At 41.9% G+C, this 26,316-nt stretch overlaps 1 protein-coding gene across 1 annotated transcript in view; it reads left to right on the top strand.

The window, feature by feature from the left end:
* Positions 1-25,894, top strand: part of LIMCH1 (LIM and calponin homology domains 1) — a 181,519-nt gene extending 155,625 nt beyond the window's left edge. The window contains 14 exon segments of the mRNA XM_061992263.1: positions 2,550-2,643; positions 5,068-5,240; positions 5,956-6,061; positions 8,202-8,230; positions 9,745-9,828; positions 11,218-11,310; positions 12,274-12,378; positions 13,151-13,287; positions 14,028-14,149; positions 15,914-16,037; positions 17,409-17,495; positions 19,857-19,965; positions 20,890-20,992; positions 24,624-25,894. Coding sequence (XP_061848247.1) covers positions 2,550-2,643; positions 5,068-5,240; positions 5,956-6,061; positions 8,202-8,230; positions 9,745-9,828; positions 11,218-11,310; positions 12,274-12,378; positions 13,151-13,287; positions 14,028-14,149; positions 15,914-16,037; positions 17,409-17,495; positions 19,857-19,965; positions 20,890-20,992; positions 24,624-24,649 — 1,392 coding nt within the window. The 3' untranslated portion in view covers positions 24,650-25,894.
* The last annotated feature ends 422 nt before the right edge of the window (positions 25,895-26,316 follow it).

Genomic DNA, 26,316 nt, shown 5'->3' with positions numbered 1-26,316 from the left:
GATCAGACCAGATTGCTACAGACTTGATCATTTGAGTCTTAAAAACCTCTTAGGACAGAGATGGCACAAGCTCTCTGGGCAGCTTGTTGCCTTTGCCTCACTGTCCTCATAGAGAAAAGAAATACTGGTTTGGTCGGGAATGGTTTTCAGTGGCTTCTCCCCTGACTGCTGTTGTGTCGGGAGCCAGAACTGAAGCTGAAGAAGACATTTTCCTTAGTTGCAGTTTTCTTCTGCTGGTGAGAAAGTTCTCACTGAAACACAGACTGGTATCAAGATGGACTGGGGAAAGGTGAGGTGGCTCATATGGGAGAAAAGAGCAACTGAATGGCAAGGGGCAAATGTCTGCGACACAGGACTTGCAATCTTTGGAGCATTTCTCTGGAGTCTATTTTTTAGTCTGTGCCTCATCTCCAGTGACTATCCCTCCTTGGAGCATGTGTCACATGAAAAGGGAGCTCCATGCCTTTTTTGCCCTTGGTATAGGCACACTCACAGGTGGCGAGGAGGTCCTGAAACTTTCCATACTGCCTTTTTGTTTCGCTCTCTGCCTTGTCCAGTTTGAGAACCGTTTTGAGACAGGAGGAGCAACTGTCCAATGAAGCTGGTGAAGGGTCTAGAGAATCAGTCCTGTGAGGAGTGGGTGAGGGAACTGCAGTTGTTTAGCCTGGAGAAAATGAGGCTGAGGGGAGACCATATCACTCTCTACAACTACCTGAAAGGAGGTTGTAGTGGGGTGGATATTGATCTCTTCTCCCAAGTAACGAGTGATAGGACAAAAAGAAATGGCCTAAAGTTGCACCAGGTAAGGTTTAGATGGGATATTAGGAAAAATGTCTTCACAGAAAGTGTTGCCAAGCATTGGAACAGGATGCCCAGGGAAGTGGTTGAATCACCATCCCTGGAGATATTTAAAAGATGTGTAGAGGTGGTGCTGAGGGACGTGGTTTAGCGATGGGCTTAGCAGTGTTAGGTTTATGGTTGGACTTGATGATCTTAAGAGTCTTTCCAACCTAAATAATCCTGTGATGTGTCACCATGCCTTAGCTGGGGCAGAGGATTCGGGTAGGAGGAGGTGAGGGTGCAATGGGAAGCGGTGGGGGGAAGTGGCAGGAGGTGGGGAGGCGGGCAGGCAGCCAGGCCCAGCAGGCGCCAGAGGAGATGTACTGGCACTTCCAGAGGCTGACGGCTGCAATCCGGCGCCTGTCCCACTGTGAGGTGATGGCACGGCTCTTGGCAGCCCCAGACTCCTTCTCTTGTTCCTGGCACTGCTCACTGCCCACTTGGGCCTGCCTGGGTCGCTGCTTCTGGCCACAGGCCCACACAAGTCCCCACCATTTCCTCACACAACACCTTCCCAGACATGTTCCCTGCCCCTCTCCAGAGCAGGTCTCCCTCCAGAGAGGAGAAGATAGGCAGGAATTCCAGAGCATTGCTGACAGCAAAGCTCTTTGGATTCGAAGAGTGTCTACAGGCATTGGCATCCTGTTGACACTGCCAGCAGACATCCCTAATGGCCAAGCTCTGAGACCCCAGGTCTGCTTTTCAGAGGGCACAGGCAGATGAGGGGTCTCATGTGGATCTGCAGGGACTGGAAACAGGATCTGTGCAGAAGGTGGAGGTCTGAATCTCACCTCCATAAAATAAGTTTCATCAGATTTCCTCCCTTGCAGCTGTTAATGGGATGGACAGTTGGGAAGACAACAAGGAAATGAGTCTAAAATAGACTATTTCTGAAATATGTTACTTTTTTATTTCCAAGGTAGTCTGCTTTTTCCTTTATTTTCCTCTGTCGAGTGTGCCATTTTGTATTTCATGCATTAGAAGCACTGTGCAGTGGCTGATGGATTTGCTGCAGGTTTTTCTTGATTTTTCTACTGGGAAAGCGGATGTATGGTTGGAAGCTGCTAAACAGATCAGCTGAAGTGCTACCCTTGTTTTGACAGTGTGGTTTTAGCTCTGCAATAGCCATGTCCTGGGTCAGGAAGCTGGCTTTTCAAAGGGATTTGGATTATTGGCTCGATATGGTCTCACCGTAGTTTTTCAGTCCACTCTTAATAGTGTTTCGAGTATCTCATTACTTTTAATACTGACTTTGGCTTTTCCCTTCAGATAACAGATTGTTTAGACAACCGTGAAATAAAGGAAGTATTTAATTACTCTGCCACTTTTCAAGCCCTAGTATGTGATATATATTCATTAATGCACACATTTTGGTGTTATCCTGGAAGAGGAAATGAGGAGTGAAGCACATGCTTATCTCCTGCTAACACAATCCAAGATATCCTACAATTTTAAAAGCTTGTAGGACCTATTCCAAACCAACCACATTAATGACTGCTGATGAACGTTTTGAAAAGGAGATTAAAGTCCAGCGGTTCAACACCCAAGCAGCACATACTGCTCTGAAATGTACTCCCCAGCTCCCAGCTGAGCTCTAAACCAGTCTGGTTCAAACACATTACAAAGAAGCAGCAAATGTTGCCTTTAGGGATTAACACATACTTTTATTTCCAGAGTACTCACTGTGTTTCTACTGTATTTTTCTGCAGGCCTCCCCAGTGGAAGCAGACACAGCTACTAGCCAGAAGGTCGAGGCCAGCCCTGGAAGTGTGGGACCTGCAAGCCCAGCGTGCCCATCCCCAGGTAGGTTGTTGCTGCTGCCCTCACCCCTGCAATTGCCCACCGATGGGGTGGGGTTTCAGACCAACTTGCAGCAGGAGTCTGATCAGTGCACCCACAAGGGCACCAAGAGGGTGTATTACAAAACACAGAGGATGCCAGAAATCTCAGCATAAGAAAGAAATGTTTTACACTAAGAGCGCTCATTCAGCAGAACAACCTCCCTAGGGACATGTTAGAGCCCACATGGCTGGACGCTTTCAAGATGTGACTGAAGAGGGTGCTAGACACTCTCCTCTAAGCTCTCTTTCCCTGGAAGGTGGGATCAGATGATCTTTTGAGGTCTCTTCCAACATGGGCTGTTCTGTCAATCTGTGGGTGAAATGATACACTTGACTGCACATTGCTTGGGATGCAAAGTTGTCTGCTTTGCTGTTTGTGTGAGTGAAAAGCTGGTGCCGCAGCATGCTGTAACTAGAAAGCAATCAGGGCAGAAGCTGTCAGTATGTAGTAGCTTCTGTTTGTTTTTTTCCCCAAGCCATTAAGAAATGCAGAAAAAGAATAAGAAGGAGCACTTCAGTCTTCATAGGGGCTTTAAATGGACACTGTTATGCACACTCCTGATTTTCGACTTTAAAGCATTTATATATTCCTGATCTGGGGAAATAAACTTGCTGGTAAAATTTGAAGCTATTTTTCCTCAAAAGTGTGTTTCTGAAACATTAACTTTGAGTAGGAATTTTATCTACTGCATGCTATCATACTAAGTTCATGGTCTTTTTTTGTTGTTCATTTTTTAAAAATGATCTATCAAAGTTCAGCTCAATATGGACAGGCAAAAATTACTATGTGAAGTGGGTATTTACATGAGATATCTGTAATTGGTATATAAACATATGCTTCTATTTCTTGAGGATAAATGTGACTAACAATCAAGCTTTGCTCTCAGACATCAATGGAGCACCTTCCCCCCGAGATCATATCCAGCCTATTCTTGATATGCTGCAAGACTCTGAAGCATATAGGCTGTTAGAAAGGACTCTTTAACCGACTTAATTACTTTGGCTCATAGATGCCAAAGCACAGAGGTTAACAGTTGTGAATTGCACCGGGCAGGTAATGTAGAATCTGCAGTCTTGTTGTGAACCAACCAAATTCTCTCTCAAGAGTCAGCAGTGGTGAGTTGGTGATATTTGTCTACAAAACACAAAGCCACCTTCTGTCAGACCCCACAGCTGTGAGAAATGCTAAACATTGAGTATTGATAGCAAAGATTAATAGTAGCTGACAAGGAAAACTGATATAGCATTGCAAAAAATGAAATGGTAAAGAAACATGGGTTTTCATTATGTCTGCTTTGGAGGGATAGATGTGGTCCAAACTGTGTGACCTTCTTGTAGAATAAGCAACCTCCTCCACTGTTCAGTACAAGTCAGATACTTCCATGCTGTAACACCCATGCCACTAACCATGTGGGAACTGCTCCAAAGTAGCCTGCATCTGCCTGGCAGCAGGATTAGCACTTGTCTCTGCTTGCATGCAGGTTCTTAGTGGAGCCTTGGGGTGCATCTCTTTCTTAACTCACTCACCTAACCTGTCAAAGAGGTACCTTCGGCAGCTGCCACTGCTGCCGTGATTGGAAAAGGAACAGAATCTGAAGCTGAGATGCTGCTTCAGGAGGTTAGAGATATGTCTGGGTGCTTATGCACTGCCCGGGATGCTAGCAACTGCTCTCCGTCCCACAATGGTACCAACTCACCGTAGTTTAGCTGTCATAGTCTTCAGCTGTAGGCCCATGTGCTCCTGCTCCTTCCTCCCATAAACCACCATCAGCTTGCTGGGTAGTTTTAAGAACTGGATGACAACTAGGTTATTCCAGTCCAAGGTTTCCTGTCACCACAGGTTGTTTGCTGCTTTATACGTGACCGACATGGTTTAGTGAAAACAGGCAAGCTGAAATATCCCCCAGTGCTGACAGTGAGACCATAGTAACTGTGGCATAGGTACTTGTCTGGGGAGGATTTTAGGATAGGATTCATCACACAACTTCAGTAAAGAGATCTATATATCAGTAGGCATCTTGTAGATGTGAGCTCATCTCAACTGAAAAAGAGTATCTGAAATTGTTTGGGTGACACTTCCCCAAGAACTGCCTCTCTGTCTTGTTGACCATGAAAGGTGTCTCATGATGCCCAAGTCAAGGGTAAACACCTACGTTTTGTCAGGTGAATCTCACTCTTACAGCCTTGTCTTCTCTGAGAGATTAATTTTGCCTGTGTTGAAGAGAGAAGATTATTTTTTCAAAACATCCAGGAAATGGGCTGACAGTATATCCAATGGACTCTAAGTATATCCACTAAGAAATAGGACTGTAAAAAATAGGCCTACATTTTATTTGAAAAAATAAATCTTAACTTCACAACATTATCTCTTATATGTGTGGATTAGGTTTAGATCAAAAGCAATTCAAGTCAACTGCAGCTTGTGCCAGCCCTGTTGTGAAGAGATTAGAATTTCTTCCCAGCCCTATGCCTTCAGAGGAATCTACTTCAAGTGAGAAAGTTCTGAAGAAACCTGAAATGGGGCAGCAGAAGGAAACAGAGTTCCCTGCTACACCAGAGGTATGTACAGGCACGAAAGAGAGGGAGTGGAAAACAAAGCACAAAAAGAAGAAAGATATCACAGAGAAATGTTTATTAGGCAAGTTGGTATTTTTCTCTATATAATGTAACTATAATAATATATAGCTGTTACAATATATAATATATAACTTCAGGAATTCATTCAAAACAATGACCCTGAAATGACCCTGGAGGACCCTGGAGGATGGTTTCAATGCCAAATCATGTGGTCATCAGGGAGTTCTCCCTCCAAAGGAACTACCCAGTGTCTGCTTGTAGCATTTGAACCTGTAAACTATCTGGAACAGAAATGAGAACTTAACCTGCAAACCCCAGTCCCACTGCATGTTGGGAGGGGAGAGAATCCAGAAGGTACAGACAGTGGAGTTTGCACTCTTAGTTCTTTTGAAGTGCTGAACAAGTGCAGGTGGTGACAGAGGTATCAAATAGCCACGACCACACTGCTCTGTCACTTAAGTTAGATGTTATCCCTGGGTTAGGATCAGCTTTAGTGTGCTGAGCAGGGTGAATGTCAACCATAGCTACTGGTTATTTCCAGTACTTTAGGACTGCAACTGGATCTGGTAATTCTGGCTATAGAGGCTTCATCTTTGATGACATTGACTCAGAAAATAAGTAGAAAAGTTTTAAGTTAACCTTTGATTGAACCTGCTGATATTTGGATACTGTTTTCTGTTCCCAAATGTCTGAACAGGTGATGAAACCAAAAGCCCTGGAACAAGAAGGGAGTGTAGTATTGCCATTTTTAAAGAAATTACCTGAGACTGGCCAAGTTGCTCTGCAGAATTCTAGTCTACAAGGTGAGCAAAAAGCATTCGGAGAACTCAGAGGGACAGTAAGTGTGTGGTGTTCAGGGAGAAGTGCTTGATCAATGAGGGATTTGGAACTAAAATGGTTGTTTTCTTAGTTGTGTTGGACTGATATTGGTAGTGTGGCTTGTAATTGGAAGTTCCCCTTGAACACCACAGCAGAACTGTGAGACAACAGAGAGTGGGAGAGAGCCCTAACTTGCACTTACCTGGCCTAGCAATATAAGTACTGCTGCTGACAGATGAAAATGGCTTAGCGATTAGTATTATTTCACAGTAAAAACTTCTGGAGATAAATTCTGCACCCAGCTGCTCATGTGGAGCTCCTTTTTGTACATGAACAGTACACATATTTGACCACATCCCTGAATTTGGCCTGTGCCTATCACAAGTTCTCGCAAAGCAGAATTTTTTTTGTCTTCATGACAAAGTTCTGTTTGAGGTTTGTTTAGTCATTTGATTTTATATTATTTTAGAGATGCATATATGTAGGTGTCATGAAAGAAAGTTAGAGAGGAAAAGTCATCTGAAGTTTTCTTCCTCCTAAGAGCTTATTAGGTTGTTAGTTTATGAACAGGTAATATACTGATAATCCCAGTGTTTTCGAGACTGAAACTCTGAAGGTGATCCGCTGTGGAAAACTAGATTTTGTGAAAAGGAATAGACATCTCACTTCTTTTAAGCAGGGAGGTGCTTTTCAAACAGGCTTTGAGAATGCTATCGTTTTATGTTAGGCATGAATCAATCCGAACATTGAGTAGCTCTCACGCCCATTTGCTGAGTGATGCTGAAACACTTGGCTGCTCTCTAGTGTTCACCGCATGTACAGCGCTGAAAGGACCACAGAATCAGTCCTTTAAAGCCTCCATCTGCAATAGGAATGAAAGCGAGCACCGTAGAGTCATAGAATCATTTGGTTGGAGAAGAACTTTAAGATCGTTGAGCCCAAACACTAACACTGCCAAGATCATCACTGAACTACGTCCCTCACCACCTCGTCTGCGTGTCTTTCAAGTATCTCCAGGGATGATGACTCCACCGCCTCCCTGGGCAGCCTATTTAACAACCGTGCAAGGACTTGAAGGGGTAGCAACCCTTAACTAGCAGTAGTGTGCTAGATCTCTCGTGTCAGGTTAGATGTTGTGTTATAGAAACAGCATTTAAGTACACACAGGCCTGCAGGTTTGTTGTAACCCGCCTGTGATGGGCCACAGCGACTGTGGTCAGAATCCCTCTCGCGGCGGCAGCATTGGCGGTGGCGGTGTTGGTGGCGGCTCGGGTCCGAGAGTCCGCCGTGGCCTTTTGACCGCGCTGTGTTTCTGTTTTGTCTCGGTGCGGTTGCTGCAGAGCTGCCCTGCGGGGCCGCGGTTCCCTTTAGGCTTCGCAACAACTGGCGGCGCTCACAGTTTTTCTCACAGTCAGGTAAACGCGGCGCTAAGACCAGCTCAACCCTTCTGCTGCCTCTGGCCTTATGTGTCTTTGGACATGGGGCTGGGGTGAAGGACGATGGTCACGGGCATTTGTTCTACCTCTTGCTTTTGTAGAAAGTGGCTATTCCTGCTGCACAGTTGACAAAGAGCTTTTGGGTCGCACGTTGTTGCGATGCTCTGGTTTCAGGCACCCAAACGAAATTGTTTGCCTATAAATACCTTTTCCTTAATTTCCTTAAATCAGCCTAACTTTCAAAGGCATTTGGATAGAAAATGGAAATGGTTCTCTTCGTAACTGTGGCTCTTGAATAGTGTAGTCCCACCCTTTTAGCTTTGCTGTGCTTTTTCCTTCCTTGCACTGAATCACGAAGGGAAAAGTAGATCAAGGTAGGTAACACTCAGTGTCCAAACACTGCTAACATCTGGCCAGAAGTAGATAGCTTTATCTAGCAGTAGAGTAGAACCTGATGTTAGTTAATATTGTGCTCCTCTACATCCAGATAAAAAGTAGTTTTGTTGGTGATGGGTATTTCCTGGTTTCTGGTTTATTTGCTTGCGACCCATCCTTGCATTTGGTTGCGGGAGCAAATAGGAAACTAACATGAGGCTTTTTTATACAGATACTGTGTAGCTTTAATTGCAGGCTAAGTGTGCTTTGCTATATTAAATTATTCTTTCCTTCTTCTGTGTTTTTTTAATAGCTGATTCTGATGGTGGTGACAAATCAAACGTGAGTACCTTTTTGGCATTGTTTGATTTAGAGCTATGTGTTTACCAAAAGGGAATTTTCCCTGCAAACTGTCTGAAAACATCTCCAGATTTTTTTTTTTTCATGGAAATGAGAGAGTGAAAACAACCCAAATCAAGGCATGGTCTGATGGCAGTTATATAGTACTTGGTTGCTAGAGCCACTACAATGTCACCATCTTGAAACAATACATAACTCTAAATTACCCATTCTATTTTAAATGCATAGAAATTACAGGAGACCACAATTCTACTATCTCCTTAATGAAAAGAAAAAAAAAAAAACACCACACTTCAAATGCTACTCTGGAATACCCACTATTTCATACTCTCTTTGTCAATAGAAATAGACATAATCTCTTTCTATCAGATTCAAATGCAACTCTTAATGGAAAGGAATATCATAGAATCACAGAATGGTAGGGTTGGAAGGGACCTTTAGAGATCATCTAGTCCAACCCCCTGCAGAATCAGGTCCACCTAGATCAGGTCGCATAGGAACATGTCCAGGCAGGTCTTGAAGACCTCCAAGGAAGGAGACTCCACAACCCCTCTGGGCAGCCTGTGCCAGGGCTCCCTCACCCTCATGTAGTTTCTTCTTATGTTTAAGTGGAACTTTTTGTGTTCCAGCTTCATCCCATTACCTCTTGTCCTTTTGCCAGATACAATAGAAAAAAGGGATGTCCCTCCCTCCTGACACTCACCCTTTAGATATTTGTAAATATTAATGAGATTCCCACCTCAATCTCCTCTTCTCCAGACTAAACAGCCCCAGTTCCTGCAGCCTTTCCTTGTATGAAAGATGTTCCAATCCCCTGATCATCTTGGTGGCCCTGCACTGGACTCTCTCCAGCAGTTCCCTGTCCCTCTTGAGCTGAGGAGCCCAGAACTGGACACAGGACTCCAGATGAGGCCTCAGCAGGGCAGAGTAGAGTGGGAGGAGAACCTCCGTCAAAATATCACATCAAGTGTCTAAAACTGCCCTTAATTATAAGAATTTTAAACGTGTGTCACATAATGAGATCCTTAGTGGAGGCAGAGCTTTTGTTTCATTATGGATAAAAATTTTAAACAAGGTATAGGCTCCTGTGCTGGCAGCCATGTGAAACAAGAGAATAATTTTTACAATTACAAATTGCTTTTCAGGTTGCACGGAAGATTTTAGAAAAGCAGAGATTTTCTTTAAATTTTAGTACCTGCAGGTTTCAGTGCTGCTTAGAGATTTCTTTCAGATCTTCTTCTTTTCCCCTCCAGTTGAAGTTTCCTGAGCTTTTCTTTGCAAACCAAAGGATTATTTTATCTTTTGGATACCTATGGGCAATCCCAAATGCCAATAAAGCTAAGAATATTGCCTGCTAACTGAAAGAACTGTTATCTAGTCCTCAATTTCTCATTTTAACATCATCACTAGGGGTAGCCCAGGCAAAGTGCAGCTTTCTCTGATAGCTTTGTGAAGTGTAGCAACAAAGTCTCATAGCTTGGTTTTCCTTCACACAGCGTTTCAATTTTTGGTCCTGGGATCCAGAAGAAGAGCGAAAGCGCCAGGAAAGGTGGCAGCATGAGCAAGAGCGCTTGCTTCAGGTAGGGAAGAAGCTACATGTCTTCCACCATGTGCTTCACCTGTTGTGTTTTCCTTTTGGACAAAATTTAGGCATTTTGTCTTGTGTTTTCCATATCCTCTGTGGATGCTTGAGCAAATTCTCTGGCAGATGAGTAATGAAATGAACTACACACATGTGGTCTGTGGTTTGGGCACTCTTACATCTCTCTTCCCCACTACGTGGAAAGACCCAAAGGACTTAGTTGTGCATTCCCGTGCAAAGTTAAACCAAATGTTGATCCCCAACTATATTTAAAGTATGCTGAGCATAAACTCTGAAACTCTCAATTCCTTGGAGCCTCTTTCTCAAGACTGATAGCTTTCTGACCCTGGTGCCTGTGCAACACTTCTTTAAAATGACAGTCTTAATAAATTTCTGTAGACTTCTGCTTTGTTCACAGGTTCTTCTTGGAAAACATCGAGTTAAATTTGCACATGAAGGGTTTGGTTTGGTTTTTTTGGTGAGGATGGGAAACCCCTTTAAAACAACCACTGGTTTTACCTACTGGTAGAGTAAGCTGTAAAAGATCTGTGCTTGTGTCCTAGGTGGAAGAGTGCACTAGCCCTGAAAACTTGAATTTCCACATTGCTCACTAGTGTCTTTTGGGATCTCTTTCCTCCATGTAAGGGAAGAGTAAACAACGGTCAAAGAATGAAGAATAATACAATGGAGTCTTTTCATCTTTTAAGAATGACTTGTGTGTCAGTCTGCTGCTTTCTTGAGATTATTTCTTTTTAGAGTATATGTTTGTTTCTTAAAATGGTGTAAAATTCTCATCATAAATAAATCCATCAAGGAGGAAAATAAGCTACTTAGCTATCTACAAGCTCACCCTCTTCAAACCTTTTACACACTATTTATCTTTTAAAGCTGCACAGGTGTTCATCATTCATTAAATTGTAGTGGCATCTTTCTTAAATTAGTACCAGTATCTGCAAAACCTGCTTGTTTGTGAGCTACTTTGCTGAAGTTTTTAATGTAAAATCCATGCCTAAGTGTTTTGGGGTATGTGATAGCCTTTGGAACTCTTAATACTTTATAACACACAAGGAATTATTGAAAATTTTGAGCATAAATTTAATTTCTGATCAAAGATTTTTAAACCTCTATCAAATTAAACTTCTTCTAGTATATTAAAAGTTCCTAATGGTTTGACAGTGTTAAATGTAAGTGCTAGAAATAAGTGGGGAGAGGAGGAGAAGAAGATATTTTTTTGACACCCATGGATATTTTAAATTTTTTTCTTCTCATGTCATCCTATGTCTGATTAAACTACTCTTAGCAGGTTCATTTTCACTGTGGAAATGGTACAATATTTAGTCCTGATACAGAACGCTCAGAATTTACCTGTGTTTGTGTCTTCTTAAAGGAGAAGTATCAGAAGGAGCAGGACAAGCTGAAAGAGGAATGGGAAAAGGCCCAGAGAGAAGTTGAAGAGGAGGAACGTAGATACTACGAGGAGGTATAAGGCTCAAAGGAGGAAGTTGTTTATTGACTTTTTTTTTTGTATTTAAATGCACCTACTTGTGTAATTAAAAAAAACATCCCATACATAGATTAATTAATGAAAAGCCTTCTCAGGGCTGAGTTCTCAGGAGGATTGTTCTTCTTAAACACTACTATAGGCACCAAAGGGAAAAAATAAATATTTAGAGAGATGTCCTGAGAACCTCTGCATAGGTGGAGGTGTCTAATTGCTTCACAGGTCTGGTTGAGTCTGTATGGTTGTGTTTGGGCACGCTCAGACTTCCCTCCAAAGGCAAAGCCTTGTGCATTTTGGCATGTCCTTGGTGCCTAGACATGGTGGAACTCCAAAGAAATTGTTGTCTGCCTTGGGCACGATCATGGAGATGTTCCGTGAACTAGCCATGTTTTTAAAAATTCCAGAGGACATGTTCAAAGCCTGCAGTTGGAGAATACTAACAATATAGAAGACAGTGGTTTTCTTTGTCATTTGTGGGACATTATTGCAGGAAGTTGGGAAATGTTGATGTTTTCAATTTGATTCGTTGTCCATTGTGCAAATGGATGTCTTGTCATCTGCTCAAGGGCCAGGCATGTGATCTGAACAAGGAAATTTTATTCAGCTTTCAGAATAAGTTTCTTTTGTATCAAGTGTAATTTCATGTTTTTTATACAGAATTAAATAGAGTGGTGTCATGAGAAACACTGATGTCATCCCAAGTGAAATATTCTTTCCAATTTTGGACATTCCATCACAAAGATGGTAATGGTGAAAGGAAAGGGAGTGCAAAAACTTGAAGCAAAATAAGAATTGAGGTGTTACAATTACTCTTGGTACCACAGGTCCCTACCTAACTATCTAAATAGGACACATAGCCAAACTTTATGCTTCTGCTTCTTAAGCTCGTAGTTGACATTTCATATTTTTAACCTTCATTCTCTCCTGGTCCTCCTTTTTTAGGAGCGGAAGATAATTGAAGATACTGTAGTCCCATTCATTGTTTCTTCAAACTCTGCTGAGCTCCTCTCCTCTTCTTCCTCTACCACTGAAGGAAATAAAACAGCGGTGAGTTTCTCATGGAATAATAAGGCAATAAAAACTAAGCTGTCTTCAGTGCAAAGTTTTGTTCTTTGCTAAAAGACTAGAAAAGTCTGGAAACAGTGAGAGTGTTCCCTGGATCCCTTCCATAACTCATGATACCTCAGAGTGCTGTAGCTTGTATATTTTTACAACTGAAGACCCATACTCCCAAGGAAACTGCATTTTGGACTAGAGCAGAGGGTGATACTTTCTCTCTTTGTAATTTTTCTCTTTTTTAACTGATGCTGTATAAAAAAACAATAGTCTACCACTCAGATAGGACCCAGTCCAGTGCCATTTTGGAACTAGTACTGGTGTGACCATTTGAGAACGCCCAGTGCACGTGAGTAACGCTTTGCATCCAGGCAGAGACAACAAACTGAAATGCTTCACAAAGCTCCCTCAAGTTCAATGAGAGACTGTCTAGACTCTGAAAGTCAGTCAAGGATTTCTGCCAAAAATATGTAGTGGAAAGTTTTGTTTTGTCATCCTGAAGACCATCCCATAACTGGTCCATCCCTAACTGGTTCTTTTCATGCTCAGTTTAGTTCAATTAGTTAATTGTGCCTGCTGAAGCATTTGTTAAATCCAAAGTTAGCCTTACCAAGGTCAAATGATTCTGCATAATGTGAGATGTTCTTTACAATAAGAAGGACTGTCAACACAATACATCTAGGGGAAGCCTGTGCTTTTCCCATGCTCATGCTGATGCCGAATTCAAGGGAAGCTCCCTGTCTCCTCCTCTCTTGTCTTCTAGAACTCAACTGATTCAAACAGCTCTCCAGAGGAAGGCAAACAAAAAGAAGTTACAAGGCAGAAAAAGCTGCTATGGGAGCAGGATAGTATGCCATCTCTGAAAAGCAAGGAAAATGAACTCTGGCAAGAAAAGAGGAGGTATGGATCAAGCCTAAGCATTTCTCAGCCCTCTAGAGCTTTTTCTTCTTCAGATTCCTGGGATGTCACATAGACTCATGACTGATGCTGGAATGTCAGCATCTGGTGGCCTGCTGATAGATGTAATATATCCTGATCAATATTCTCTTGCTGCAGGCTTGCTTGCCTTTTCAGTATATGGCTTTGCCAAGAGGCTGTCACATCAAAGAGATCAGAGCTTAGATAGCTCTGACATCTTTTTGTGTCTTTGCACTATGTACAAGAGGAGGAATAGAGGAACAGTAGCTGTTTTCACCCAGAATCTGTGTGAGATTGCCTGGCTATCTTGGAGGTACCATAGCCGAATCTGCCAGAAGATATTCAAAGTCCTGGTGTTTGCCCAGCTGCTAATAACAGCTTTCACAAAGACAAGAAACCTCTGTTGATGCTGAACGCTGTATAGACAACACTGAGAAAAGCTGTTTTTCAGGGGGGAAAAACAAGCCATTTTCCACAAATCCAAAATGAGCTTTAGCACATGTGAGTGGCAATGTGGAAGGTCGGCAGGAAGACTTGGCATATTTGGAGAAAAGCTTGTTAATTCCTGACAGTTATCCTTATTGCTTTGTCATTGCTGACACAACACCTAACATTTTCTTGCAAAATACAGCCTGATCTTCCAAAGTCCGGTTTGGCCGTTGTATTCTAGGTGGAACTTCTCCTGGCTTTGTTTATATAATGTGGTCTGTTTTTATTGGCAGTGGAAATAAAGTGATCTCAGGACACCCAGAGATGGGTATCTTGAAAGGAGGTGAAGAGGAGCAGCAGGTGCCAGTGACGGAGCGCAACTCACCAGCCAGGCTGAGCCTGCCATTGACTCAGGGTAAGAGGCAAGACTATTCCCTTGAATACACATGTACCCTTTTCCAGATAAAAACCTTGCAGGAATCAAACTCAAAGAATTTTGGAAATTGATGGTACGTGTATCCCTTCAAAATTTGAGTGTCTCAGACTCAGGAGTTATTTTCTGTTAGCAAGTGTGACAAATATGGTGAAATTTTAAGTCTCATTTTTATCAGAGATAAGCTTTTCAGCTGCATGTAGGAATCTTGTTTATAGTCCTGCATGTTCACAGTAGTAGTTAAATACAGTTATCTTCCATCTTTTACATACTCTTACATACATAGAACAAATATCTTGATACAAAGACCACATTTCCAACACTTCTTTTGTGTTTTGATGGATCATTTGATTCTTCATGTCCATTTCGGCCCAGTAAAAATCACTACCTGTGACATGTAACATTTTCAAGCCAAGCCTAAAGTGACATGTCAGTTTTCTCATTAGAAATGCCTGATGCAATTCAAAATTAATAGATTTTTTTAAGATCCCATGTGGTTTTTTGAATTAAGACATTTCCCCAATGCATTGGTATCAAAAGGGTCACCTTAAAAAAGGCCAGTTCACTAATTTAGCATCATTATCTAATGCAAGTGAGCAGTGGAAAGTAAATAAGTAGGACTAAAGACAGAAAGCAAGTATAGATTTTGGGATTGAGTGTCAGACTTCTTTTTTTTCAGTCTAGCAGAAAAATTCCTGATTCTAAAAAATGAAACATCTATAGATAAAAGAGGTTTGAGTGTTATTACTTGTTCCAAATACAAATCTAGTTTATTAAATATAGCATGTTTGCTTTCCCTTTCCATTTTTACTTTGTTCTTAGTGCTTTCATAAAGGTTGCTCAAATAAAAACAGCAGAACATACTGCCCAGCAATCCATCCTTGTGGACTGGTAGTAGTGATTAAGCAAAATTCAAAGGTTTGACACTTTTTAACTAGTCAGAGTTTTTCGAGGTTCTCTTCAATGACTTGGTCCCCTACAAGCATTCTGACTATTAATTTTTTGCTTCTTAAAGCATCGCATCCTTACTGTCTCCTCAAATCTTTAAGAAGTCAAGACTAGGCTTTTGTTGTCTTGATATAAAAAGTAGGCAACGGGCCTTTTATAGTAAAGTTTTTCTTCTCTAAAGCAGCTGGTTGATGAAGGGCAGGGTGAGGCTCCTCCCCAGCCCATGAGCCACAAAATTGATCTGGAAGGATTCAGGTAGTGCTTTCTGTCTCAAAGATGGGGTGGTTGGCTGCCTGGGCATCACACAGATCATGGCATATTGCTGGGAGGCCTTTCTTGTCACTAAGCCTTGTGCAACCACTTGAAACCCAGAGGAAATTAATTACAAGGGAATTACTGTTTATCAGTAGGCTCATGGACAGCAGTGACTACACCATCTTCCGCTTAACTCTTGCTAGTGAGAAGTTTGTCTCCCCAGGCACCAGAAAGACTTTGTTTTCCCAAGTGTTATTTGTGGATGGCTGTTTAACCTCACCCATTCCCCCTTAAGTAACTGAGATTCAATAACAGACTGGGTCATGTATATGTGATGGTAATGCAGGGGGACATTGTTCCACAGAGGTCTTCTGGTGTAGCAGAGGCTGTCTTTGTCTTTGTGTGGGGCTTCTGGGAACTTACTTTAGAGTAACAATACATCTCTTGTCTCCTTTATGGTGTGACCACAAGCTATGCTGGTCTGTAAGTATGGACAAAAGCATTGTGTCTCAAGAACTGAGGTATCCCCACCTCCCTTTGTAGATGTCTCCTGGAATCAGCAGCTGCTGACAAAGCAGTCCCCGCATCGCACAGAGGACACACGGCAGAGACCATTCCTGGGCCTGAGCACGGGACAGCAGCTGAGCTCTGCGGGGGACACGAGGAGGTGAGGGACTCAAATAGAGGTTATTGCAGACACTGAGAAGTCCTACTCGCTCTGTTCTCCCTTATATTCCTACTCAGTGTTCTTTCATTGGTTAAGTTTCATGGGTAGTCCTGCAGCATGAAGACACCTTTGATTCCTGGCTTTCCCACCACAACTGATAACATTTATCTGCTTCATTTCTCTTTGCAGATACCCCAGTAACTATTACCATGAGAGAACACAACCCTGTTTGCCACTCTATCTGCTTTCTCTTTAGCTCTTTAAAACTCATCTGCATAGCTGTTCGTGTGTTTCATTTAAGTGCCTGAGACAAACATTTCTAGATAGAAAGTGCCTTATTATCAGGGTGGGAGTATCAGGTGAAGTCTGCCTCTTTGAAGTTGGTATCCCCAGCTTCCAAACATGCATTGATTGCTTCTTTCTAGTTCTTTGGTGATTATGGCCTTTAAAAGAAGATACACAGCGGTCTGTATTTTCTCTCTGCTGTAAATTTTTGTGGGGTTTTTTTGCATGAGTGTTCCTAGAAGATAAAATGCCAGTTCTTTTGGCAAACAAGGCATCTGCTTGCCTAATATTTGCAAAAAGTACTAGATATCTTTCGAGATCCCTTCCAACCCTTAAGATTCTGTGATTCTGTGAGAAAGGAACACCTGTTTTCATTAGCTTATCTATGAACGCAATCTCCTGCGAAGTGTGTTACCTCCATGAAGCTTGTATCGAGTCAAAAGTAACGTAGTTCAAGGTTTGATTATCTATTCCTTATATCAAACTGCTTTTGTGTGTTTGAGAAGATTGTTGTTTAATCTGTAACCAGCTTTAAGCAGTGGGAGGTTGAATCAATCCTATGATTTCTGATAACAAAATACATACATGTTTTTTCTCACCAAAGTCCTGCAGGATAGAATAGATACAGATAGTAATAAACTACTTTTCAGTGTTGGTAGCATTGTTTTGACCCAGTAAAGGGCACAGACCCTCCATCAAGACCCCTACATCTGCTCTACCAGTGTGCTTCTGAGCATGTTCCCTGGCCAATGCAGAGTACAAGCTGTTGTGCCTTGGCTTAACCCTCCTTTGTTGTGGTGAGAGCTTTGTTGGGTTGATAGGTGAGTAGGAGTCTGTGCCTGGATGATTATGTTGTGAGTTGCCTGATGGAGAAATAACAAGCAGACCAAGACTCAGAAACAAAAAATGTGTGCTGTTTTTCATTGTGTCAAAAATTACAATGGACAGCAAATTTATACCTTTTTTCCTTAGGTAAAGTCCTTAGACCTGAGAATCCTGAAATCCACCAGCTGGACTTTCTCTGTTCAAAATCCGGTTTTAATTGTTCTTCAGCTATAGTAATGCATCTTCTCTCCTGTATTTTAGGGCAGGCTGTCATGACAACTTCCGATCTGGGCCATCATCTCCCTGCTCTCCTGCTGCTCTGAGTCAGTCACCCAACAGGTACAAAAGGTCAATAAGGAATTTTGCAAACCAAATACATCTTGTAGTTGCTGGTGAACTGCGGCAGTGTGAATCACATTAGTATTATGTGGATGCACTATTAATTCTTCTAAATGTTACCATTCATAACCATCCATGGAATTTGCACGTAACTCCCTCTCCCAGATTTCTTGCCTGCTTCAGCTGCAGGACTCTGCTCAATCATTGACATTTCAATGGGATAACATAAGCCCAGTCAAAGTTAAGTGTTAGATCAGAGCACTTAAGCCAAAGAATGCTGTGAGTAGTAACACGCTCAGCAGTAAGGTATGTTCTAGACATTGTCACATTTCACTGCTTGCTGACTGAAATGCAGATCTTTCCCTGAATTTCCAAACTTGAAATGAAGTTTGCTTTTGTTGCTGTTTTGGATTTGTTTTTTTTTAAATTGGCCTACATTCATACTGTAGGAGATTTGGTTCTCCTGGAGATTTGATTCTCTCCAGCAGTGAGCCGTGCAACTTTCCGTGAGACATGTATACCAGCTCTATAGAATTGTTAACTGTAGCCTGCTTGAATCACTGAATATTTGATGTGAAACAAAATCAGTTGTCTTATTAAGTAGGGTAAAGTAATACAACACAGAAAACATAGCAAGTTTTTGTTCTATTTAAATAACATTTTTCTTCTCATTTCATAGCAAAGCCCTCGTTCCAACGCCACTTAGACTGACATGAAACTGTTGAGAGTTTTTATTGCAAACAGTTGCTTCTGGTTTTTCTAACTGTAAATGCAGTCTTGGTGGGATTGCAGGTCTTTTCTTGCTACATGTAGCTAGTTGTGATATTTGTTTCATACTATTTAGCAGATATATTCTGATCTGATATTCTTTTACGAGATCTTTTCCTGAAATAAATCTTAGTTTTGGAAGCAATGGATGGGATGCATTTCATTGTTCCACTAAAACATTAGAAAACTTCTCTTAAAAAAAATCCCAAAGCACTTTATTCTTTGATCCAACACTTTAACTTGTCTTTATAGTAACTCTGATAGTGGAGAGGAAGGGAAAACAAAGGTGAACTCAAGAATAATGGAGAGGGATGTGTGCAGAAGGCTAAACATGGTAGGAGAGGAGAAGAAACCATTAAGTTTTCTAAAAGCAATAATGAGAATTAAGCAGCAAGACAATGATGTGTGTGTGCCATCAGTGTACATGGTGGGATAAAGAATGATGGGCCCAGGGTTGACAGCGATTAGATTAGACACAGAAAGCACAGAGAGTTTTCTGTTTGTGAGGAGCCTTTCTGCTGCTTCTGTCTCTCTCTCTCCCTTTTTCCTCCCCTGCCAAATGGCTTTTTTATCATTATGCCATCCAGATCTGTCTCTCTTGGTGGCTTATTAATTTGTTGCACCAAAACTGTAAAGCAGGGTACTGTAAACTTGCTTATTAGTGTACTATTTCAGCAAGCCATCCTTTCAAAACTCAACAAATATCCCAAAGTTTCTTTCCTGGTTTCAGCCTGGCTGGAAACAAAATAAAAATAGCATGGATGACACATGATGCCAAGGGATCCCTTTTGGTCTCAGGTTCATCTCACTAGCCAAAGATCAATTCTGACAGGCTGACAGACAGGTGAGAAGGGAAGAACATGAAACAAAAAGCAGTGTGCACCTGCACTGCTATTAAAACTATTACAAAAAAGGTTACAGGTTATTCCTGGGGCCCCTGTCTCTCACTCAGCTGTCATCAAACATGATTAACTGCAAAAGTCTAGACAGGACTGAAGCTTAAGGAGACAGTTGAAGTGTTTTTGCATTGCAGATGGAGATCTGATTTCACCTTTGCTTTAGCTAGTTGTTTTGCTAACAGACGGGTAGCTGCAGCAGCGTGGAGTAAAATTAGTTAGCAGGTACCTGATGCCTGATCTGTGCTACTGCAGTTGCACTGCTGTTATTGACTTCACCAGCTTGTTTGGGTGGAAGAGCAGCATCCCTGCCTTCTGGCTTGCAGTAAGCAAACCCATTTGCAAACAAATGAAATATTTCCAGACTGAGAGTCTGACTCAGGTAATTGAAGTGAATGTCTGCTTTGATTGCTGTGGCATTGACTAGGTCTGGGTAATCCACAGGCATGGTTCCCTCAGCAGACTGGCAGGGAAATGAGTCTGAGCGGATGTACATTCAGGCATTTTAAGTCATCTGAGCGCTTGTCTGACAGGCAGATGTGCAGGCTGACTCAGCAACATGGCTGAAGGATCAATGTGTATTTATTTGAAACCCTGCAATGCTCCTTCCTCCCATCTGGTTCCTTTCCTAAACCTGTGTAAACATTTGCCTATATTTTATCATCAGTTGCTGCTCTATTTTCTTAAAGTTATGTTTGTCTCCTAGGTCTGTCAGTGGAAAGAAGCTTTGTTCTACCTGTGGGTTTCCTCTTGGAAAAGGAGCTGCCATGATTATTGAAACTCTTGGTCTTTATTTCCATATTCAGTGCTTCAGGGTATGGCTCTTGTTTTATCAAGAAAAAAATGTCAAGTCACTCACAGTGCAGGGAGAGCGAATGTTGGGGGCTGTAGATGTGAAAATGAAAATGAGAGGATGAAGGGATTTGCACATTTGTTATGTTTGTTTGTGTGTGTGTTTGTTTGTTTGTGGAGAAGGGGAAGTAATGCAACTAATGTGTTATTTTGCTGCCAGACATGTTAATTGGATTAAAACCTGTGACTTAGCAACCAGACTTTGCTTCCTCACTTACAAGAGGAAAGCATCATATAATTTCCATGTTGTAATCACTGTTTTTCAAACATAGCATTACTTACCTTGTGATTTGTTGCATGACTTGTTTATTTTTCCAAAACCTGGTCAGTGCTGAAGCCATTTTTTATCTGACTCACGGTTGGAACGGTTTGACCATGGAATGGATGATGTATTCTGGCTCTCAACAGAGATACTTCTTGACTGTTCTTGAGTGTTTCAGTGTGGACATGACTCAAGATAGTGTTTTTTAGAGAGCTCATAAGGTGTCCATTTCCGTTATCTCTGGCCTAATCAGCATTAGACCTGCTTGTGAAGCCTTTTTTGGCTTCAGATATTTACTCTGACTAAACCTCTGGCCTTTCTAAGCTTTATCCATCACAAATGAGCTAGCTCCGGAATGCAAAGTTGAAATCAGATGTCACGTATAATCACTAGACTTCACTTTTGTGTAAGTGGAGACTGCTGAAATTGACTCCTAAATGCTATTGGCTCTAAAAAGACCTTTCACTGGTTTGCAGTGATCCTCAGGAATACAGGCTGCATTCTCTGGGGGTATTTTTTTCTCACTGTTCCAAGAACTGTGGGGAAAAAAAGTGAAAATTTGGGACAGATTGTGACAGATAGTAGGGCATGGTCTCTCTTACTTCCTCTGTTCTTCAATTGGCAGTGTGGCATTTGCAAGGGACAGCTGGGAGACGCAGCAAGTGGGACAGATGTCAGGATTAGAAATGGTCTTCTCAACTGCAATGATTGTTATATCCGATCCAGAAGTAAGTACCAAATCCTATCTGAAGGACAGTGAACTGTAACAGTACTGTTGCCATGATTTTAACTGATGAGTTTGTTTCCTCCTGGCTTTGCCACTCAAGCATAGCTTTGCTGTGGGAAGAGGAACTTCCCCTTGCTATTTTTATCATCCTCTTCTATCAGAAAAGGTTTACAAGCCCATTAAATCTTGTCCAGAGGATCTCTGCTCAACAACAGTAGACTTAAAGGTTTTTTTCTGTGAATAAATGTAAACTCTTGCAGTGTGCACACGTTGCATGTCCTGGATGCCTGGATTTGTCACATCACTTGAGATGATGTAGATACTTCTACTAGGTCTAGGACTCTGGGCCTTGTTTGGAGAAGTACATACTTTTTATGTTTCCAGGCCTCCCTTTGGGAACAAAATGGTCATTTAAAGTATTAGGAACACTCTGTAACTCATCATGAATCCTTGTGATGGTATCCCTAGACATGATCTGAAGTGTTGCTTGCTGCAAGATTTGAAGAACTAGACAGACGATTGCATGTCAGAAAAACAAGATGCATTTTTCTGCCTTAGAGCAGGTGACTTGAATGTCCTTCCTAGTCCTGGATTTCTGTGACTGATACCAAATTGCTAGAGCATTTCAGCTTCACCCCAATGGCACTAGTGATACAAGATGGGCAGTGCTCATGCTGCATTCTGCTTTGCAGAAAACAGTAAGAAGCAGGAAACAAACAGGGGAGTCATCATTGCCTTCCTGTTAGATACTACTGCTTAGTATATTCACTGCCCACAGTCCTAACTGATAAGCAGTGTCATAGAGCTGTTTTCATTTACTATTTCCCTTCTATCTCAAAAGTGATGGCTGTAGAAAACCAGGAGTTGGAAAAGATACCTTTGCCAGCAGATGAATAGTTGTGTTTTTCTGTGATGTTTGAGGAGAGATATTTCCCCATCAGCAAAGCTAGAGGGTGCTATTGTATAAACATTGGTGACATAGAATCATAGAATCATAGAATGGTAGGGGTTGGAAGGGACCTTTAGAGATCATCTAGTCCAACCCCCCTGCAGAAGCAGGTTCACTTAGATCAGATTGCATAGGAACATGTCCAGGCAGGTCTTGAAGACCTCCAAGGAAGGAGACTCCACAACCCCTCTGGGCAGCCTGTGCCACTGCTCCGTCACCCTCACAGTAATCTGCTAAGAAATGTTAGCAACTTTTTATTATTATTTATTTAGACACATTTAGAAATACCTTCTCCCCTTCTGGCTTGATATTATAAGCTTTCCTCATGTACAGATGCACATTTGCACATCCCTCTTTACACACACACACAAAAGATAGGAAAGTGATAAAAGTTATATTTCTCTTTACTTCCTAATCCTTTTTGCTGAAATAAAAATTGAGGTACCTTATAGATAAATGAAAGCTCAAATAAATGATTTATCAGATTACAATCTGTAGAAATCACCTTCTCCATCACCATTTCTCCATCAGCGGTGCTGGAAAATGCAGTACAGAGCTGTGTAGAGCATTTTCACCCAGTAAAGTTTTGCATTTGTACATGCCTAGCACATTGCTAACCAAGTCCATGACAGAGGGAATAGGTTTTGAGGAAACCTGAAGATTAATACTGGCAAGGGTTTGCCTTTTTTTCCTACAAATTGCCTCCTACAAATGTTCACTCCTTGTGCAAAATCTCAAATTAGGAGTGAGTTGAATTCATTACACTGCCTCTTGTTTACAGTTTCAAATGGACTGACGTTGATAGAATAGCAAATGTGATTAGTTGCTAATTTTTAACTAGCATTTTACAGACTCCACATTTAAAATTAAGACCAACTGTTGCAATGTTAGTATTTTGCCTTTCAGTTCTGGGAAGTCTGATGATCACAGAATTACAGAATGGTAGAGGTTGGAAGGGACCTCTAAAGATCATCTAGTCCAACCCCCCTGCCAAAGCAGGTCCACCTAGATCAGGTCACACAGGAACATGTCCAGGCAGGTTTTGAAAATCTCCAGAGAAGGAGACTCCACACTCTCCCTGGGCAGCCTGTGCCAGGGCTCCAGCTCCCTCACAGTAAAGAAGTTTTTTCCTTAAGTTTAGGTGGAGCTCTTTGTGTTCCAGCTTTTATCTGTTACCCCTTGTCCTGTCACTGGACACTACAGAAAAAAGTGTTGCCCCATCATCCTGACATACACATTTTAAATACTCATAAGTAATAATGAGATCACCCCTCAGTCTCCTCTTCTCTAGACTAAACAGTCTCAGATCCTGCAGCCTTTCCTCATAAGGAAGATGTTCCAGTCCCCTGATCATCTTGGTGGCTCTGCACTGGACTCTCTCCAGATGTTCTGTGTCCCTCTTGAGCTGAGGAGCCCAGAACTGGACACAGGACTCCAGATGAGGCCTCAGGGCAGAGTAGAGGGGGAGCAGAACCTCCTTTGACCCGCTGGCCACACTTTTCTCAATGCATCCTAGAATGCCATTGGCTGCCTTGGCCACAAGGGCACATTGCTGGCTCATGGTTAGTTTATTGTCAACCAAGACTCCCAGGTCTCTCTCTGCAGAGCTACTCTCCAGTGGTTCGACTCCCAGCCTGTACTGATGCATGGGGTTGTTCCTTCCCAGACACTTGTCCTTGTTGAACCTCATGAGATTCCTGTCTGCCCAACTCTCAAGCCAGTCAAGATCCTGCTGAATAGCAGCACAGCCTTCTGGGGAATCAGCCAGTCCTCCCAGTTTGGTGTCATCAGCCAACTTGCTGAGAGAGTACACTCTGTCCCCTCATTCAGGTGGTTGATGAAGATGTTGAACAAGACTGGCCCCAGAACCAATCCCTGTGGAACTCCACAGGCCTCCGACTTGACTCGACACTGTTAATCACCACCCTCTGGTCAACTGGCCAGCACAGAACACAGTAGCAGTAGTAGTAGTATCAAAACAGAAGAATGGTTTTGAGATGCTTATGGAGATTTTGATATAATATTTTGCCTGACAGAAACTTATTTGAAACTGTGGATGATTCTGTTTTCAAAATAAATTATCAAAAACCTTAAGAGAGAAAAACATAAAAGATTATGTAGTGGTCCAGGTTTCTGTTTTTCAAATAAAAGTGGATAGGGCTTTACTGGTAGGCTATTTCTCTACAACAAAGCCTCACAAGGAAGGGAACTCGGTATTCAGTGTCGAACACGGGGAATAAAGGTTTGTGAGTATCGAAGTCAAAGGTGAGAAGTAAATTCGTGAGATTCCCTGTATGACCAAATAACACAAGGGCTCTGTATTAGCACATAACACAAGCCAGGCACGGCTAAAGATGACTCATCAGTCCTTTGCTTTACTGTTTTTCCCACTGCAGAGCCTGGAAATAAATACACCCACAAGTACTTTAGGAATAAAATGAAATAATAGTATATGCCAAATGTATTGGTTCATGTGGCATGAAAACTGTATTTCCAGTGGAGTTATGCTGAATTCTTCTTTGCAGTTAGTGCCCCAACTTTGCAGGAGGAAGGAGAAGCAGGGCAGAGATGACATCTATTTCCAGACGCATTTTTTTGAATTGCAGAGAACGTCTGAAGAAAGGCCTGTCACGGTTGCTAAAATTTGTTAGCTAACGACTTGCTTTGGTTTTGTTTTATCCAGCTGCTGGACAGCCAACTACATTGTGACATGTCTTTCAGTCGTAATAACTTTCAAGAAGGAACCCTCTTCCCATATGTATCGGCTGCCTCCAGACAATCACTTGTAAGAGCTTGAATCCATGGACATCGTGGCACTCATCTCATTTTGAAAAACTCATTAAAACGCTACACCTGCTCCTTTAAAATGCAAGATGTTGGTTTTTTCCCTTTCTTAAGAAATTTGGAAAGTATGTGTGACCATGTTTGGGAAGGCAAAGCCTAAGTACCATTAAAAAAAATTGCCACCTTTCAGGTATGCTTATGATTTCTGATCTGTTACCTTGTTCTTCTGAAAGGAATAAGAAAATAAACATGCAATAAAGCTGTTTTGTTTTAATATTTCTAGGAATTAAAAAATACAAGTTTACAGAACCTTTATAGAATATGCCAACTTGACCTGAGAAGTAATTTTAAGATAGAATCTAATCAGTGCATTTGAAAAGCTAAACATCACAGTGCAACTTCTCTGTTACAACTGAAGCTATAACTTTTTTTATACAGAGACTAGTTTGATAGTACACCCTGTAACTCTGAAGCTTTTTGTGTTTATATGACCTTCAGTGGAGGGAAGGAGTTATACAAATAAATTATTGCACCTTTAGTGATAGGGGTTTTTTTTGTTTGTGTACCTCAAGTAATGTTCATGACTATAGCTTAATATTCTCTCCAATAAAGATTTCTTCATTAAACCTAAAGACTGTATACCGTTAACGATGTCAAGATTCCCATTGGGGGCAGTCATTCCTACTAAGGTCAGCAGCCCGTGTTGTTAATGATCTCGGTGAAAGGTGGTGGTGTGGGGGAGAGGCAGCCAAGTGAGCAGACACAGCTGTATTGTGAGTCTCTGAGCTGCACTTTGATGCTGTGGAAAAGCTTTTCTCTTTGGTCTGAGCTGGTTTGAGATCTGGTTGTTCACTTGCAGACATTACAGCTGGTTGAAATCTCATGCGGAGAAACACGTGTGGTATGGGCGTCCTGCAGAGCAGGGGATTGAGCCTGTGTTCCTCTATATGTGACCCCAATAAAGTCAGCAAAACCTAGGGTTACAGAAGGTGGGCATGGAGGAGGCTGGCAGCAGCAGGCAAAAACACTTGCCTGATCTTGCCATTGTTTGGGCCAGTTTGGATTAAGCACGTACTCCTTACTGAAGTGATCCAGCAGCTTGTTGAAACAGCGTTCAGAGCTGTGTCGCTCTATCTCCAACACACAGACAAGGTTAGGAGATGCCTTGCAGTAGTAAAATATCCAAGCACTTTTTGGTAAACAGATATCAGCAATATCCCATTTTAGCAGTTCACAATGCAACTTGAAACGGGGGGGGGGGGAAATCTACTTATTCTGCCTTAAAACCAGGATAAAACTAAATAGGGGTTTGTTTTACCTATGTGCACATCCGTTGTCTTTCAGCGCATTGGTAAATGGAAATGAAGATTAGGGAAGCAATAATTTTGAGTTGTTTAGCTAGCAACTATTTATTTAAACACTAGACAGTTGCTTGCATGTGAGTCATACCCACGCAAAACCACATGTCATTGAACACCCACGGACCATGTTGTCGTTGGAAGATGTTGTGACTGTCTCCTGGAAAGCTACATGTTACTTCCTTAATATTGTGCCTTAGAAAATGCAAAGCTGTTGCACACAGTCAGCGATGA

The sequence above is a fragment of the Colius striatus genome, chromosome 3 (assembly GCF_028858725.1).
Source record: "Colius striatus isolate bColStr4 chromosome 3, bColStr4.1.hap1, whole genome shotgun sequence".
Lineage (NCBI taxonomy): Eukaryota > Metazoa > Chordata > Aves > Coliiformes > Coliidae > Colius > Colius striatus.
The sequence above is the reverse complement of the archived record's forward strand: the minus strand, read 5'-3'. Positions and strand labels throughout refer to the sequence as shown.